The sequence below is a fragment of the Fukomys damarensis genome, unplaced genomic scaffold (genome assembly GCF_012274545.1).
Source record: "Fukomys damarensis isolate Sample0158 unplaced genomic scaffold, DMR_v1.0_HiC HiC_scaffold_11, whole genome shotgun sequence".
Classification (NCBI taxonomy): domain Eukaryota; kingdom Metazoa; phylum Chordata; class Mammalia; order Rodentia; family Bathyergidae; genus Fukomys; species Fukomys damarensis.
Window position 1 is genome coordinate 36,626,990 of NW_022900923.1, and position 19,372 is coordinate 36,646,361.

General features: G+C 33.5%; 1 protein-coding gene across 1 annotated transcript in view; it reads right to left on the reverse strand.

Moving 5' to 3' along the window:
- Positions 1-19,372, reverse strand: part of Kcnt2 (potassium sodium-activated channel subfamily T member 2) — a 253,856-nt gene that overhangs the window by 201,254 nt on the left and 33,230 nt on the right. The window contains exons 6-8 of the mRNA XM_033762145.1: positions 18,718-18,792; positions 17,462-17,545; positions 9,840-9,934 (exon numbers count right to left, since the gene is read on the reverse strand). Of these exons, the coding sequence (XP_033618036.1) occupies positions 9,840-9,934; positions 17,462-17,545; positions 18,718-18,792 (254 nt within the window). The remainder of the gene's footprint in view (positions 1-9,839; positions 9,935-17,461; positions 17,546-18,717; positions 18,793-19,372) is intronic.

Sequence of the window (19,372 nt, forward strand, 5' to 3'; positions counted from 1 at the left end):
CTAACAATACCTCTAACACCTACATGTTCAATACTGATTCAACACATTCTTACTAATACTTTCTCAAGGCTGCCTGATGTTAAAGTCGATGAAGAAAATATTAGAGAAGCCAAGTTAGGGAAGAATTTTTGAAATATAATTTTTATGCAAGCATTAACTCCCCCTAAAAAAAACTACTACTCTCACACTAATGATTAAATAATAATGGAAATGATGGCTTATTGTTCCATAAATTGTGTTCTCTACAACTAATTATTTATATTAATGATTTTCATATACATCCTGTGCACCATTAATATCTATACAACTCAGATTCTAATTTGAACTTAAATGATACGAAGTTATGATCATAAATTAGGAAAAGCTTTTGAAAGTAAATAATATAAACCCAAGTTGCGTAGTCCCAGAGTATGATTTTTATCACTGTGTAAAAGAGCAAGCTGATTTCAAATCTCATTAAAGAAAAGACTTCCCTGAAGTCACTGAAGTGTGACAACAGCTATCTTTAAGGTGGAAAGTGAGGCAGTTTACAAGTGACAGAAAATCAGATAAGTGTCCTAAGATCAGACTGGTAAACAGAACAGAGGTGAGCTCTGTCTGAACCAGAATGGAGACCATTGATTGATCACTGAGTTGTCTAATCTTTGCCAAGGTTTCTTACGAATCATTTCTAAGAGGGAGCCAGTAGATAGAGCAGAACTCAATGTACAGTTTGTACTGACCCAGAACAGACATATGTACTTGCACCTAAGAATACAGGTGACAAAGCACACAGGTAATAACACTGCAGATGCGACCATTCACTGCAATAGCAGATCTGGAGTTAAATAATAAGAATCAAAGTCAGAAGGTAGAGTCCTGCATTGTTAAAGGTTTATGGAATAATGCAAAGCTCACAGTACAGGTATCCTGAATGAGATCTAACACCTTACAAAGTGTTTCAGTATGAATCTGCAGCTGGGCCAAATCTAGCCTATTAGATAGATAAATAGATAGATAGATAGATAGATAGATAGATAGATAGATAGATAGATGATAGATAGATAATATCCGCAAAATATATAGGAATGAAACTCATTACTGCATGGCTGCTTCAGTAAAAAGTAACATTAAAAAACAGAAAATAATATTGACTCTAAAATTTATACTAGGATTAGCACACAGATCAACTATGAGGAGAATTTAAATTAATATATACAATTTTCAAAAGCTTCTTTCTTAGGTTAAATTTTTCTCATCTTTTGTTTGTTTGTTTGTTTGTTTGTTTGTTTTTGAGACAGGGTCTCACTATGTAGTTGAGACTGACCTGGAACTCACTATGTAGCCCAGGCTGGTCTCAAACTCAGAGTGATCCTCCTGCCTCAGCCTCCTGAGTACTGGGATTACAGGCATGCACCACCACGCCCACCTAAACTTTTCTTTAAGACTCATTTTAATCTTTTAAATCATGTCAAAATAATCAGAAGAATGTTGAATTTGAGTTGAGAATCTGCTATGAGGTTCACTTCCTTACGAAACACCCTTATGTGTTATCTTTGATACAAATCCATACAAAATAATTTTAATGTTGCATAATTCTAAAACAAAATAAACTCTCAAATTAGCCTCTTAAAAATATCTGAAAAGCCATAAGGTTTTTGCTTTCTCATAAAGAACAACAAAGTACATTAGTTACTAGTAGTTTTCTCTTCATTAAATTTATTTCTTGTATAAAGTTAGATATGCATTTAATAATACAATCTTTTCAAGCTTTGGCAAGGTTTAAAAGGAAAACATTAACTAGAATGAATAGGAAATGTTGAGAGTGTAAATTTTTTCATCACCTGGTAAATTTCGATTTGTACAACAAATATTTTTAGAGAAAAAAACAAGTCCCATGATAAAATACATACCTTAAATATCTAGGCACTGCCTAGGAATCCCACCGCTATGCACAATTCATGAAATAACTTGATTAAGGATGGCATTCTCTGCAGAAAGCATCTAACACTTTGGCTGTTATTCAGACATTAGCATTCAAATCAGCCTACAATTTGCACTTTGGTATTTGCTGAGTGAATGCCAATTAAATTCTTCCAAATAATCACTTTCATTTCCTGTGGAGAATCTGCTTAACACCTAATATTTCTATGGAATAAAAGATAATTTGAAATGTGGAGATTTTACATTTTCTAATGGGAAATGTTTGGGAATCATGATAAAGACACTTTTCAGGTTGAAATGTATTTCTCATCTCTTGGGAAATGTCTTTGCTTCTGTCCAAAAAGGCTAATGAATACTGCTACAGCCCATAAATTTCAAATTAATAAAAATGCAATTTAATAATTCATGGAAATTGAACACACCCTATCCTATTCTCTGTGGCATTTTAATTTTCAAAATAATGTATATATTCAAGAAAGAATCACTAATTAGATCAATGGAAATGAAGTCGAATTTCAAGAAAAAATCTAAGTTGGAGAATTCATTTACAAAACCTACAAAATGGTAAGAAAAGAAATGACAGTTATATTAATGATAATGCTTCTAGTATTTAACCATTTGTTTTGCTGATTAATAAAGGAGTTGATACTTTCAGTATTTTTATTACATTGTTCTACTCTCAGAAATTCTAAAATTAAGAGATAAAAATGGTAACTCTCAAGGCTAATTCAGAAGTTGTAAAGAGACAAAAAGTAACATCCAAAATTTGGTTTATCTAGAAGTTCCCTTTTTATGGGGTGTCTGTGTGCAATTTATAAAAATACTTTAACATGCAGTTCTTTTTTATTAAAAAAAACTTGTATATGTTTTACTACCTAGTTTTATCTCTGTCAAAAACAGTCATGGAGAACCATTTCCATAAAATTGCACCCTGGGCTAAAAAGTTATGACTATAAAGATTATTTCACACAATCTTCCCCAACAGTTACCTGAAAAAGAAAGGATTTAAAACAGAACATTCTCAAAATACAAGTTTTGTAATACATGGCTATAATACATCTAGGTATCTCTAATTGATATTGCTATTATTCCAGAATGTACCATCAATAGCAAATATTTGTTGAACCTCTAGTCACTTGCAAAATGCACCAGACACAGTAGATACACGAGTGGTAACAAAAGAAAACTGACTCTTTATGCTTGCGTATCATAAAAGTCTAGTGAGAAACCCTATAATTAAAGAACTATTATACGTCTTTCACAAATTCTCTTGAAAACACAGAAAGCATAAAACTTAGTCATGTCCCATAATTCAGCATCACATCAAGAAAAGTTCACACAGCAGCTACCATCTAAAAGCTGAGTCTTTCATGGAAAATAGAGTGGATGATAGGGAATTCAGTTTTCTAAAACAATAGAATAATTTTAGTATGAGATGAAGGAATTATGAATTTTATAGAATGTTATCATTAATGGCATTTTTGGGTTAAATTGGTTTGTATTTAGTTTCCTTCATTTGTGTGATTTTGTCTTGCTTTTCTGGCATTCCAAATCTTGCTTATGAACAATGACAATTTTACTAAATCATTGGCTCCATGTTTATGTAGTATGTGAAGTTTTGCTTTCTCCTCGTTCCCTTCTCTTAGCTTATTATTAGAGACATTCTCTGGTTAGGAGAATGCTATAGTTTGGGTCTGAAATGTTCTCCAAACCCATATGTTTAATCCTTTGTCCCAGACTGTGATTCTATTGGGAGATGGGAGAATCTTTAATAAGTGGTGGTCTGTGGGAGGAAGTTAGATAATTGGAAATGTGCCCTGTTAGATCCCCCTTGCCTTAAGATGGCCACTACATAAAAAGAATAGCCTTCTTCTCACAATGCCCTGCTTCTCATCTAAAAATATGGCTTCTCCCACCAAAGGACAGCCTTCTTCTTTCCATCATGCCTCTTCCTACCAAGAGAGAAAGCCTTCCTAGTGATGTCACAAGCTCCCCCAATCCCTAGCCACTACATCACCCAATCCCACCCCAGCTCCTGTAAGCCCCACCCCAGTCCGTAAGAAGCCTCCCTGTCTCAGCCATATTGCTTGCTCTCCTTTGATTAGAGACAGCCCGGCAGATTGCCCTACAGTGAAGTCTTGTAGTGGCTCTGGTCGTAATTTTGGGGTTTTTTACCTAATTATAACGGAATTTAACTTAAAAGTTGCTGAAGATTTGTTACTAGATAATAAAATACTCAGAAAAGTGTCTGACATGTAATAGAAACCCAAAATGTTAGAGATTTTTCTCAGAATTTGCACATTTGAAAATGAAATATTTTTGTCATAATTTTAAAGTAACTTGTTTGATAAAAATGAATTTAGTTCCAAATTACTCCTTAGAGATAAACATTTAAAATTATTTTATTATATCATGAATATTTACACATGTTAATTGTATTTTCTTCCTTCTTACTTGAGGCTACCTAGTTAGCTAATTACCCAAAATCTGGCAGGTTACAAATGCAAAAATTGGTTGGGGCAAACAGATTTCTGTTTGTTCTAGTACAAGACAAACTTGAGAGTTGTTAGCAAATTTCTAGATCCTCAGATAAATTCACTTTCTGTAATTCATTTATGATATAAAGCAAAATATTTTTGAAAATGCAAAACTAAGAATCAAATGTAATGATGGTAGCAATAAATACCATTCAAATATATTGGAATACTTTCTCCAATAACACAGTACTTATTTTCTCACTCTACACTGTTCTAAGTGGTTACTGCCTTAAGAGCAATAGCAATAAATAAGAGTGGCATCAATAAGTTATAGTAGTATTAGTAATAGTTGCATATTAATTAATAGTATCAATAAGAGTAGTATCAATAAATAAATGTAGTGTCAAGAAGAATAATACCAGTAATAATTGTACCAGTCAGTAACAGTATCAATAAGTAGAATTCAAGAACATTGAGCAACCACCACTAAAATAAATGCTAATCAATGCACAGGAAAATTTCAAACATTACTGAATTTAGCATGTCGATAATATTTAGCTAGATATCTTTAAACAATAAAAATTTGTTTTCTTCTGAAAGAAGACAAAAAGTGAATTGAAATTTTACACTGAACTAAAGGAGAAAAATATTCGTTAATGTAGATTTTCATTTTATAACTGAAATAACATGAAAATTGTGGAAATACACATTAATTGAAAAAATTAAAGTTTTGAAATGAAATAGCTGCAAAATAAGGCTGTCAACATAAAATTAGAAACACCCATTGCATTATAAATTGTAGCACTTATCATTGGTTAGAATATGTTGATAATTAAGCGAAAGTCATGCACTTATTTCCCGGATGTACCAGTTTACTTGGCTTTTTTTCAGAGACACACACTGAATCACAATTCCCAGCTGTCTTGGGAGTGAGCATTATTGATCAAGAGGGGTACTGAGCCAATGTAGAGACAGAATAGCCCAATTCCATTACAATGACAGGAAAAACAATTCTGAGCACATTTCCTGAAGAGAGTGGGTTGCAGCTCAATTTTCATTTCAGTTCAGCCTGAGCATGTGTTTCTCATAGACAGATGCTTCATGATAGTTCTTTGTAATGTTAATAAACATGAAGAGAAGATCCATTTTAACACTATATAGCAGCTTTCTCAAACAGGTCGTTTTAAAACTGTGAGGTTCATGAAGAATATAACTAATTCATCCAAATACTAATTCCTGAATCTTTCAAAGTCCAAATACATTGTGTGAAAAGTTCTGATTGATAATCTTACTGTAATAACAACTGTTTATAATTACACTCACCAAACTGTTAAACATAGCTATTCTTCTTTTATAGCTTTATACATAGGATAAGACAATATTACTTTCAGATGTTGTATATAGTCAATATAAAGAAAAGTGGGTAAAGATAATTGAATGTTTGTTCATAGTAGACATATTCCCAAATAGCCTAAACATTGTTTTTTACAAGTATTTTTACAAAGCAATCATCTTTTGTCTGCTGCATGAAATCATTCCCCTACTTGCTACCCCCCTGGTCATCTTATTCTCTTTTTGTCTGGCACTGGGGATTGAACTCAGGACCTTGTGCTTGCAAGGCAGGCACAGTGCCACTGCAGTACATCCCTGGCCCTATTGGTCATCTTATTCTCAAATAAAATAAATGACTCATACCAAATTGAGAGTGGAGCTATGAGCATCCTGTGATGCTATGTTCATAAAATTGTGAATATTAAATATACATAGAGAAAGAGGTGCTAAGCATTTTCTTTAATGGAGATAAGCAGGGGAAAGTATATATTTCAAACTGAAATAAATAGGACAGACATGTAAATACTGAATAGTTTATCTGGTGTGAGAAACTGAAAGTGCAAATAAGGATCAAAAGGCATGTTTATCAGTTGTTTAAATCTTGGGATTCCATTAGCTTGGTGCCCTTGAACAAATTTTTGTAGAAATCATTAAACAAAGACAATGCTTATCACCTTATGAGTTTCTTTTAAAACAGGGATTAAATTACATCTATCTATAAATTGGATTTAATTTAAAACAGATAAACATAATGACCTGTTAAGAATACTACAATATGAAACCACAGTGCCTATAATTTATTTAACAGAAACATAAGGAAATGGTTTTCTCCATTGTAATTGGTTTTATGTATTTGTGAAATAGGAAGAAAAGGTCCAAAGGGGAAGGGGAAAAGGGAGGGACTGAAAGACAGGAAGGGAATTAATATGAGAAAATAAAAAAACAGAAACAAAGTCTTAAAAAGAAACAAAGTCTTCATAAATAAGGAGGGGTAGAGGGGTTGAACGGAGAGCAGGGGAATGAGGAAAAAATAAGAAACAAGATGGATTATGTAAAGATACAAATTTTCAGTGATGAATGTCATTATATTGAATACTTAAAATGTACAAATAAAATTGATATTAAAAAAAAACAACTGATAAATACAGCATTTAAATTGGATGACTTTATCCATGCCAAAAGCTTACTGTCTCGGTGAAAGTAAAACACTCAACTGAATATACTGCTCCCCAGTGGACTACATTTTTAGGCCCAGTGATGAAGACTGAACCCAGAGCCTCGCAACTGAGCTACATCCACAGCCTTCTTTCAGTCTTTTTTTTGAGACTGTGTCAAAGTTGCCCAGGTGGGCTCCAACTTTAAATCTTTTTCTGCCTCAGCCTACCAGAGCACTGGGGTTACGGGTATATGCTATTACATCCAGCCTGAATCACATTTTTGCAGGCACTCTATTTACTATGTATAAATATATAAATTCTAGATTAAATTATGCATTCAAAATTCTGTTAGACCTTCCTTCCCAAAAGCAGGAGCTCAGAAGCAATGGTAAGAGCGTATCAATCATCCTTTTGGTTTTGTCCCCTTTTGTGTTTTGGGTGCCAGGGATCGAACTCCAGACTTCACACTTGCGAAGCAGGCAGTGGAACCACTGAGCTAAATCCCTGGCCCTGTATTGGTCATCTTAAACCACAAGATTAAAAAGCACAGTTGGGCAATGGCAGAAAAAAGACATAAGAAAATTTAGTGCCCACCAGTATTTTTAGTATACCAATCCTACACAGACTACCTAGACATTTCTATTTAGTTAAGTTACTATATGATTTGTTTTATACTGAGTAAGATGTAACTATTTACCAAAAGAGCCTGCATGACAGATTATGACTAAAATAAGAATGTTTATATATTTCTTTTTAGAGAATAGCACTTTTAATGATAATTTCGAAGGAGACTTATGCATCTTACGGCACTCATGATCTACAAAGACTGCAATGCTTGTGAAGAACACAAATCAATCAACTTCAACCTCTCCATTCTAAATGATCATGCAAAAATGCATCAATATATGTGTGATATATGTTATGCTACAGGAACATTTTATTATTCAGCTCAACATGAGTTTACATAATACTGCACTTTCAGAGATGTGCTCATTCCTCTGACAGCTCTAATACCGGGGGGAAAAATCTATCACATCAACCACCAACTGTCTGATACTGAAATCCCTGAGCAACAACAAAAACACCAGTTATAATGGCAACAAAAGTGAAATGCACATTATTTTAATGATCAATAAATTGCATAATGCAAATTTTAAGCAGTGAAAACCTTTTCTGTGGAACTACTGCCTCCTTTGGCATACGAAAGTGTCAAATTCTGTCTAGTTGCTTTCTTTGAAAACAACCTGCTCAAAAAATAGAAGTAGTAGACAGAAACTAAGAGTAAATAGGAAGCTATGATAGATCATGAGTCACTGCAATGGGAATGCCTTCCAAACAAAAGTACTGCTCAATGTCATCATGGAAAAATAACTAGTATTCATTTAGGCAATAATATCACAGTTAATTTTTTTCCAGTGCTTAGGATCAAATCCAGGACCTTGTGGATAGTATAAGCAAGTGAACTACATTTGAAGCCACGAGAATTTTTTTTAATCTTATTGAGTTTATTGGTACTTTTTAAGTATACAATACAGTTACATTCCTCATTGGGATCTTGTACCTTAACATAACAAATCTTGGTTCTCGTTTATTCCCCATACTCCTGCCCTCCCTTCATCCCCTCCAATCAACCCCTATCTGCAAAGACTTTCATGAGTATTTTTTAATAATTTACTTTAGGAGACTCCCACACTACATATAGAATTTACTAATTTTAACTTTTGTACTTTTCCAGCAACTGGAAAATTTGCATTTACATGCAATACATATATAAGTTTATATGTTTCTACTTTAAATCTTTTTCCTCAAGTAATATGAGAAATTTTCTTGGCTAATCAAATAATGTCATTATATAGAAATTATCAACTTCAGTAACTTTAAAAGGGAAGTCACTACATTCATCATGTCCTGTTCATGCAATTACATATTTACTAGGTAAACCAAAAAGACGAGTTATGGAACGGCAAATCAAGTCAGATGAAAATATATCGATTTTCATGTACTATTTTACATTTAAATATCTACAAGTATGTTATTTTCAGCACAAAAGCATGAAATAAAACATACTGAGGTCCACTTAGTGGAGATATTAACTGCATATCACTGCAGCAAAATAGCAGCCACACCTAAGGATGCGTTTGCACACACTTCTACAGTCTAAATACAGCTGAAGTAAAGCTCAGTTGCAGTACTGTATGTGTATGCCCCCCGCTTTTCTAACACCGCTCAGTTGGCTTTTCCTCTTTCTAAACACAGTTAAACCAGGTTACACTATAGCTACACATAATATCTACGACTCTTACACAGCTGATATTTTTTTTACATGTTTTTAATTTTTATATTTTTTTTCCTCTTGCTAACAGTTGCCTGAATGAATCAGTATGTGTAATAAACCATTGCACTTTGGACGACTTTACCATTGGCAAAGTTTGACTTCCACAAGAAGGGATGAGAGTGTTTTTCAAGGACGCTGAGCTCTAGGTCTGGCCTGCACTGTGGGGGCACCCGCCCTTGCTCTCCACCTGACAGCACACTGCGGCGTCGTGCAGATGTGGCAGAGACAGAGACGGTGATGGGCGGTGACAATTTTCCCAACAGTTTCTGCTTTGAAGAAAGTACAAAGATGAGGGCACCTCTGTGTCTACCATTTGAGAGAAAAAATCTTGTTTGACAACTATGGCTTGCAGTACTAATTTTCGTGATTTGGCTGTTTTACAGAATTTGGGAAAATGTCAGTGTTACAGTAAGATCAGTACCCAGTGATAGGTACTTTCATGTGCTTACTGTAAGACTTAAAGATGAATTTTATTTTTATTTTGCTTCTGCAGGAATCTGCTATATTTTATGGTGAATATATTTGTACCTCACTATTAATGAAACTGGTTTATAATATAGTTTAATACAATATAGAAATGGAACACAATAAAAATGCTGAAATGTACTGTCTTACCAGGTGAAGATAAGGCATAGTAATGTAGATATCAAAATCAAAACTTGATTAAACATTGCTGACTGTGTACGCTGAATGGCTCTGTGCAGATCATTCTGAAAGAATACAGAAAGGAGCATATTATAAATTTTGATAAATACCAAATATACATGAGGTTAATTAAATTTATCATTTAATTACATCCAAGAAACATATACATATATACCACAATCACAATACACACATTTCAGTAACACATATTTTAAATGGATTTAGCAGCATATTTTCATTTCTGCCTAGATTGGAATGCAACTTACTATAGCATTTGTGTTCCAAGGACAGCAGTATGAGAAAATCACTACAGCACTACATTTCAGTTTACTAGCCTTGCAGAAATCTGAACCTCGGTTACCCTTACTCCCACAAAAGTTCTAATGATGATCTCTCATAGAAAAATTCTAATTTCAAAAGATCATAACAAATATTCAATAAAAAGGGAAGTAAAACTGGGCAGAAACAACAAGTTCATTATAAAACATAAAAAGAACATGGTGAACAAATGTTTTAAAGTTTCATTTTATTAAGAGCAGTATTAAAAAATTTTAATTCAAGATATATATTTACCTTTACAATTGGCAAACATTAATAAATACCAATATACAGTATTGTTTACAGGGCAAGAAATGAGCACTTACATACAACACCATTCAGGTAATCATTAATAAATTTCTGGAAGGCAATTTGGTAACATATATCAAAGCTCACAAGTTTGGCCTTTCTATTTCATGCATTCATTCAATTGTTCAAAAAATATTAATTCAATAGCATAATCCAAAACATAATGATGTGAAAGTCATCATCAATAATCATCAATACCTGTGGACATATCTTTATTATAAAATCATATTTATCATATAAAATAATGAGTGGTTATTACTGTTATAACAACAAAATATACATTACATAAATGGTTAAATAAATACATCAATATTTATGTAATATATTATGATACATTCATTAAAAATGATTTGGATAAAGTAAAAATATAATTTGTCCACTATCTATTTGAGCTTGAAAAAAGTTCCAAATGTAAGAGCTGAAATGCAATAAAATTTTATCCATGCTATGTGAGCATATTTTTGCATAAGAAACAAAGTGGAAATTATGAGTATTTGTCTGCATTGTTCATTTGTGAATTTTTATCATTTTTCTTTACAGTTTTCTGTAAACCTCATATTTTTTTCAGAATGTACTTTTAATAATCTTAAATTAATATCATGAGTTAAATTACTTCACTAATGAAAAGTCCTCAATGGGCTATATTTTCCTATATTACAAATTTAACAAGAACTAATATGAAAACAAGTAAGTTGACTAATCAGAATACATCTCTCATCATTTAGTTTCTTATGGCTGAGAATAATGATCAGAAAACAAAACTTCAGTATCCAAAGAAAGAGGTAAAGCAAAATACAGATATAGATATAAAATGGGAATAAATTCTACATTAAGATTGCAAAGCAGTTATTTTCTCTCAATGACTGACTAATGATCCTTGTCTTGGTTAGGTTAATTTTCCAACAACTACTTGGATAGTAATTAACAAAGAGACTCAGTTTTTTCCCCTGGTGTGTTTATTTGCTAGCAATTTTGGAAATCCATGTTCAGTCAAACAGTGTTTCTCAGGAGCAATTAAGATCATTCTTAATTGCAAATCATTCCACAAGCCAATCTCTCCCACCCTTCGGCCATGGGCTTTCATGAGAGTCTAGTAGTTTCACCGTATTTATTTTCCTTTCTACATTCTAATATCCCTTACACACCCCAACTCAACAAATCTAAAATAATGACTTTAAATGAGATTGTATCTCTCATATGGGGGCATAAAAAGCCCCACAGATTTTCATGGAACATGAAACTACATACAATGAAAAGCAATTTGACGAGATCACTTTCTTGAATCCTCAAAATAGGGAGTCTCACTATACATGAACAGATTGCCTTGAAGGGATGAATATGTGTATTCAGAAGACTGAGCGAACAGAGAGAGGCTCACTCAGATACCATTGGTAAGTGGTGCAAATCCCAGTGAGAAGTCCACATGGACCAGAGGTGAGAAGGTACCAAGGTCCTAGCCAGGGTCCAGCCCAGACAATGGTAGTTTGGGCCCAGGCCCCAGCCAAAGGCACAATTGGAAAACAGCTGTGCAAGTGCTCAGGCAAAAGACAGAGGCCCACCCTTGTACCATCAGTAAGTGGACCCAGACCCCAGCCAGAAGCCCACTCAGACACCAGGGACTCAGGTGTACAGCTCCCAGACAAGGCCCTCACAGACAACAGCTATGCAGGTGGGAAAGCATCAGGCAGAGGCATGCCCAGATGCCATCCTAAGTGTGCTCAAGCCCCAGCCAGAGTCCTGCCTGGAAAACAGTGCAGTGCAGGGATCCAGAAGGCTACCATTATGAACCCAGGAATTGATGCAGCAGTAAGCAGAGAAGGCCTCTCTGAGGCTTCCTGAAAATTGAAGCCTACTGGGCAAGCAAAAAGTTGTCTCAACAAAGGTGTACCAGGCAGCATCTGTTTAAATGAGAAGAAATGTAAACAAGACTCAAAATCAAACTTCCACATTACCTAAGGCAACCCCAAGACGCAACAAGATGGAACAATCTGACATACAACCAGCTGAACTTCCTGAACTGACAATGATGTACTTTGCAAAACTATCTTTCAAAATTGATGGAGAAATAATATACTTCCATGACAAAGAGCACCTGAGGAACTTCATAAATACCAAAGTAGAGCTCTAAAAAATTTAAACAATATCCTAGGAAAAGACAATGAGGATCACAAGCCCAGGAAGCCCAGCAGAATGAGTTCATTAGGCAAGATAAGAAATTAAATGCAAAGGGGGAGAATCAACAACAGGAAAAGGTCATAACAAAAATAAATCAATACATATGAGTTATCATAATCAATGTTATTGGTCTGAATTCACCAATCAAAAGAAACAGACTGGCAGAATGAGTCAAGAAGCAAGTTCCAACAAATGCTGCATACAAAAAACACACTTAATTCAAAAAGAAACTTATAGACTGAAAATTAAAGGGTAGAAAACAATACTCCATGTGACAAGAACCCCCAATAAAGCAGAAGGAGCTATCCTCTTTGTAGATCAAGTGGATTTTAAAACCAACACTAATTAAGAGTTACAAAGAAAATCACTACATCCTTGTAAAGAGAATAATCCAGGAGGAAGATTTGACAATCACAAATATATATGCACCAAATATTAGGGCACTCAACTATATAAAACAAATACTAATAGACATGAAAAATCAAATAAGCATGAATACAATAGTAGTGGGGGTCCTTGATATCCCATTGTCAGAAATAGATCAACTAGACAAAAAATAAACAACAAAATACTAGAGCTCAAACTCTTGAACAAATGGACTGAACAGATGTTTAGTGTTCCACCCAATAAAATCAGAAAACATATTCTTTTCACCTTTACACATCTGATCTCCAAAATAGACCATATACTTGCTCATGAAACATATTTAAATAAGTGAAAAAGAACTGAAGTTATCCCCTGTATATTATCAGACCATAATGCAATGAAATTGGAGATCAATAGTAAAAGAAACCACAAGAATCTCATAAACACATGGAAACTGAACAACACAGTTCTGAATAACCACTGGGTCACAGAGGAAATTAAATAAGAAAACAGCCAGTTTCTAAAATTAAATGACAATGCCACTACAACATATCAGAATCTATGGGACACAATGAAATCAATCTTATGAGGGAAATTCATAGCACTGAAAATTCATATTATGAATATACAGTGAGCTCAAATGAACAACATTATGCTGAACCTCACAATCCTAGAAAAAAAGCTCATACACAGGAAAAAATTATAAAGAACAGCAGAACTTAATGCAATGGAGACTCTTAGAATGGCACCAAAACAATCAATAAAGCAAAGAATTGTTTCTTCAAAAGAATAAAGAAATTCGACAAATCCTTAGCCAACCTTACCAAAAAAAAAAAAAAAAAAAAAAAAAAAAAAACAAAAAAAAAAAAAAAAAAGAAATACCCAAATTCATGTAATTAGGAATGAAAAAGGTGAAATTACAATAGACACAGCTGAAATCCAGAGGCTCAGCAAAACCTGCACAGAGAACCTATATGCCAATAAGATGGAAAACAGAAAAAAAAGGACAGATTTCTAGATAATATGAATTACCAAAGGTGAACAAAGAAGACCTAAAAATTTTAAACAATCTAATATCAATCAGTGAAATTAAAAATATAATTTAAAACTTACCAATGAAGAAAAGTGCAGGTCCTGATCGCTTCACTGATGGATTCTACAAGACATTTAGAGAGGAACTATTGCCACTACTGTTTAAATTCTTCAATGAAATAGAAAGGGAATCAATACTACCAAATTCATTCCTGGAAGAAATCATCACCTTGATCCCAAAAGCAGAGAAAGACCAAACCAAAAAAGAGTACTATAGGCCAATCTCACTGAAGAACATAGATTCAAAAATCCTCAATAACATACTGGCAAACAGAATACAGAGAGTCATCAAGAAGAACACACACCCTGACTAAATGGGATTCATCCCAGAGATTCACGGATGGTTCAACATAACCAAATCAATAAACATAATACACTATATTAATAGAGTCAAGGACAAAAGTCCTATGATCATCTCCATAGATGTAGAAAAAGCATGCAAAAAAATCCAACACCCATTCATGGTAAAAAAAAAAACTCTATAGAAAATTGGAATAGACAGTCTCTAACTCAACCCAATAAAAGCCATTTATGAAAAACCAACAACCAATATCATACTAAATGATCAAAAATTGAAATCCTTCATGCCAAAATCAGGAACAAGATAAAGATGTCCACTATCACCACCCCTGTTCAATATAGTTATGGAAACATTAGTCACAGCACTTAGACAAGAGAAAGAAATAAAAGGAATAAAAATGGGAAATGAAGAAGTTGAATTTCTATTTGCAGATGACATGATACTCTATATAGAAGACCCCAAAAATTCCACCCAAACTCTTCTAAATTTTATAACCAAATTCAGTACAGTAGCTGGATACAAGGTCAACACACAAAATCAGTATCCTTCCTATACACAAACAACAGACTCACTGAGAGAGATACTGGAGAAGCAACTCTTTTCACAATTGCAACCAAAAAAGTGAAATACCTAGGAATCAACCTAATGAAAGAAATCAAAGACCTGTACTCTGAAAACTACAGAACTCTAAAAACAGATCAAACAGGATATCAGAATATGTAAAGACATTCCTTGCTCCTGGGTAGGAAGAACCAAAATAGTGGAAATGGACATACTTCCAAAACTGTGATAAAGATTCAATGCCATCCCAATTGAAATCCTAGGAGCATACTTCACAGACCTTGAGAAAACAACCCAAAAATTCACTTGGAACAAGAAGACCTAGAATAGGAAAAGCAATTTCAGGCAACAAAGACAAAGTGAAAGTATCACAATCTCCAACTTGAAACTATACTACAAAGCCACTGTGATAAAAACAGCATGGTGCTGACAAAGAAACAGACCCGAGGATCAGTGGAACTAATTAGAAGATCCAGAAACACCTCCAGAAACACTCAGCCACCTTTTCTTTGACAAAGGCACCAAACACCCTCACTGGAGGAAAGATAGCTTCTTTAATAAATGGTGCTGGAAAAACTGGGCTTCAACTTGGCAAACATTAAAACTAGACCTATATCTCTCACCATGCAATAAACTAAAATTGAAATGAATTAAAGATTTAAATATTAAAACAGAAACACTAAACTGGCTGGAAGAGAGGTTAGGTAGAACTTTTGAAGACATGGGTGTAGGAAAAGATTTCATGAACAAATCATGTGTTGCATGTGAATTAGCATAAAGACTCAATAAGTGGGATCTCTTCTTATTACAAAGCATCTGCATAGGAAGAGAAACACCGCCACCAACAGAGTGAAGAGATAACCCACAATGTGGGAAAAAAATGTTTACTGCTGTTCCTCAGACAAAGGTCTACTATGAAGTATATATAAAGAACTTAAAAAAATCAGATCTCCCAAATTTAAAGACCCAATCCAAAAATGGACATCTGAAATGAACAGACATTTCTCAGACAAAGAAATAGAAACAGCAAATACACAAATGAAAAAATGTTCATCACTGGTTATTCGAGAGATGCAAATGAAAACAACACTGAGATTCCACCTCACCCCAGAAAGAATGGCTGCTATCAAGAAATCAACCAAGAACAAATGTTGGCGGGTCTTTGGGAAAAAGGAACTGTTCTACACTGTTGGTGGAAGCGTAGACTGATGCAACCACTGTGGAAATCAGTGTGGAGATACCTCAATAAACTAGCATTAGCAATCCCATTTGACCTTAGCTATTTTCCTGCTGGGTCTCAAAGAATTAAAAGAATCATACCACAGCAATATATGTGCACTCATGTTCATGGTGGCACAGTTTGCAGTAGCTAAAACTTGGAAACAGCCCAATTGTCCATCAGCTGGAGACTGGATAAAGAAAATATGGGGTTTAAAAAAAAATAAAATGGAGTACTACTCTGCCATAAAGAATGACAATCTATCAACATTTAGACCTAAATGGACGCACACTGAGGTGACACTCTTAAGTAAAATAGATAGGACATGTGTAAATACAGAATAGTTTCTCTGGATAGGAACCTAAAAGTTTAAATAAAAATCACAATGTATAATAGATAATGTGAAATAGGAAGAAAAGGCCTGAAGGGGAAGGAGAAGTGAGAGGAGTAGGGGAAAGGAAAGAAGGGAAAGAAACATATGAGAAAAAGAAAAAATGGAAACAAAGTCTTTGCAAATCGGAAGGGGCGGAGGGGTTGAAGAAAGAGCAATGGAATGAGGAAAAAAATAAGAACCAAGACATATTATGTAAAGGTACAGACTCTGAATCATGAATGTCAACATGCTGTACACCTAAAATGTACCAATAAAATTAATTTTAAAAAAGATTGGCCAACCCATAGCACGAATCCAAATAACAATATGTTAGTTTGATGAAAAATATCTGAATCAACTTTTCTTTACAATCATAGGGCTTTACAAAGGCAGTAACTTGGCAATATGAGCATTTTTTTTTTTTTCGTATGGGGCATCAAATTTGGGTCCTTGCGCTTGTGAGGCAGGCCACCAAACCGCTGAGCTAAATACCCGGCCTAATACGAGCATTTTTAATTTTTTTTAAAATTCTGATTAGAATAGAAAAGACTGGTCACTTCAAGTTTATTAACTTAAATATTTGTAGTATGAAAGTTATCACTTTAACAGTATTCAGCAAATAGTATATTGTGAAAATGTATAGAAAACTACTGAGACACTAAATTAATTTCAAAGTCTTAAAACTGAAATATTTGAAGAATTGATTAGAACAAAATTCCACACGGTTAACATTTTGAGAGGAGACAGAATGGAAAAGCAAAAGACTGCACCCCAAAGCATATTATTTTTCTATTGAGGCACTGAAAGTAAGTGGAAAAAATGGATGATTAAAAAATGTCAGGGTTTTTCTAGTATTCGCACTTAATTTTTATACTTACAATCATATTTTCCAAGGCATGTTTGGCAAGCCAACAGTTTAGAAAAACTGGGACAAATAGATTCCTTAATGAAGGCCAGAATATCTGAAATGAAAATGAAAATTTAATTTTTACCTTGAACCAAGCAATTGTAGTTAGAAATTAAAAAGCAATGTACAGCCAAATGAAATATAATAAAAACAATGTCGTCACTTAAAACATGTAGCATATACTTGAACTCATTATTACATAAATATCAGTACCAGTTAAGACCTTTGATTCATTGCCTGACACTTTCTTCTGGAAATTATTGCAGAAGGAGAAAGAAAATAATATACTCTCATAAGATGTCAGATGTAGCTATGCTAATTCTATTATTAAATCTTTCAGTATGATGTTTTATAATAGACATTGGTTCTCTCTTTCCTGTAACTTGAAGTGGGGAGTATCAAGAAGGAGAGAGGCCTTGTATTTTAGAACACTACAATTTACTGTCTTTAGATTCAAGCATTTCATACAACATTGGGAATCTATGTTCACTTGGAATTATATCTAGTTAGCTTGTCATTTAATCTAGTTCTAGTTCCTGCAGTAGATAAAGCACTCATAATTGCTGGAAGTGAACACTACATTCGGATAATTCTACTTATTTAAAAAAATTTCAAATAAAATTGAAATAAAGTGTTAGAGACTAAGCCAGAAAAATATTATCACATCAAATTGAGCTTAAAACCCAATTTTGCAGATGGGTACGTACTGAGTCATATATTTATGGGACTGTAATTAAACGGGTTCACTGTGGAATTGGTACCACATAATACTTTGATACAAAGTGAACTGACACTTGTCTGTTTTTTCATAACCTTACTAGACAATTTTCATAGTAAATCTTGTAGCTAAACTGGAGATTTAAATATGCTTTCAGTATGAGAAACAATTATAAATACTTGATTCTAATTAGTTTCTCTCTTCAAAAATTCCACAAAATAAAAAAAGTGGTCAATCATTTTGAGTCACTTTAGACAATACAGAAATTTATTCACATGGCACCTGCAGAGCATACCTTTCTGAGGCAAAATTCATTTTGTTATTATACTGAATCTCCTTAGATTTCATGTAATTACACCACAATTCAGTTATCCATTTTAAAAATTTTCTTTCAGTGCTATAATTCTAACCCTTAATCGAATTGGCTATATTATTTTAAAAGATGTATATTTAGATTATTTACTTAAATCTAATAATAAAGTTGTGGTTTTTAAGATAGTAGGACTTACTGAAATAATGAAAGGAACCGCATTAATTATTTCCAAGATGAAGGGTATTCGTAAAATCTGTTCCCAGATGTTTCCCTTCCAAGAAAGAATAAATAAAAAAAGAAAGTAAATTATAAAGAATCCTGTTAAAAAGGGAAAAAGAAAGCACTCAGAATTTCTTTAGTAGTAGAGATGCTTACATTAACAGAATATAGAATCACTGCATAGAGATGCAGCAATGACTTAGAGATTTTTTTTTAAGTGTAATGGTGTTCTTTCAATTTTGTAGTATGCTCAAGAAGTAAAGTTATTGTTCAAAATAACCCATGAATAGTGAGCACAAAATTTGAATCCTATAGTATGTTATGGAAGAAAAGTTACTGGTAAAATTATAAACACATTGACAAAATATACAGCATCAATTAAGGAGTGACTCAGTCTTTTGCACTATAATTATATTTACCCACTATAAAATATATTATGCAGTCTGTAAAACACTCATGCTTGAAAACAATACTTAGTGTTTGTAGTTTTATTCTAATCAAATTTAAAGAAAGAGCTTTTTCCAATCTCCCAACCCACAAAGTACACTATTAGGACTAAATACATAATTTGAAGGGTCCCATTCAAAATGAATGTATGAGGTCTTTTATTAATAAGTTTTTAACAATTTCCA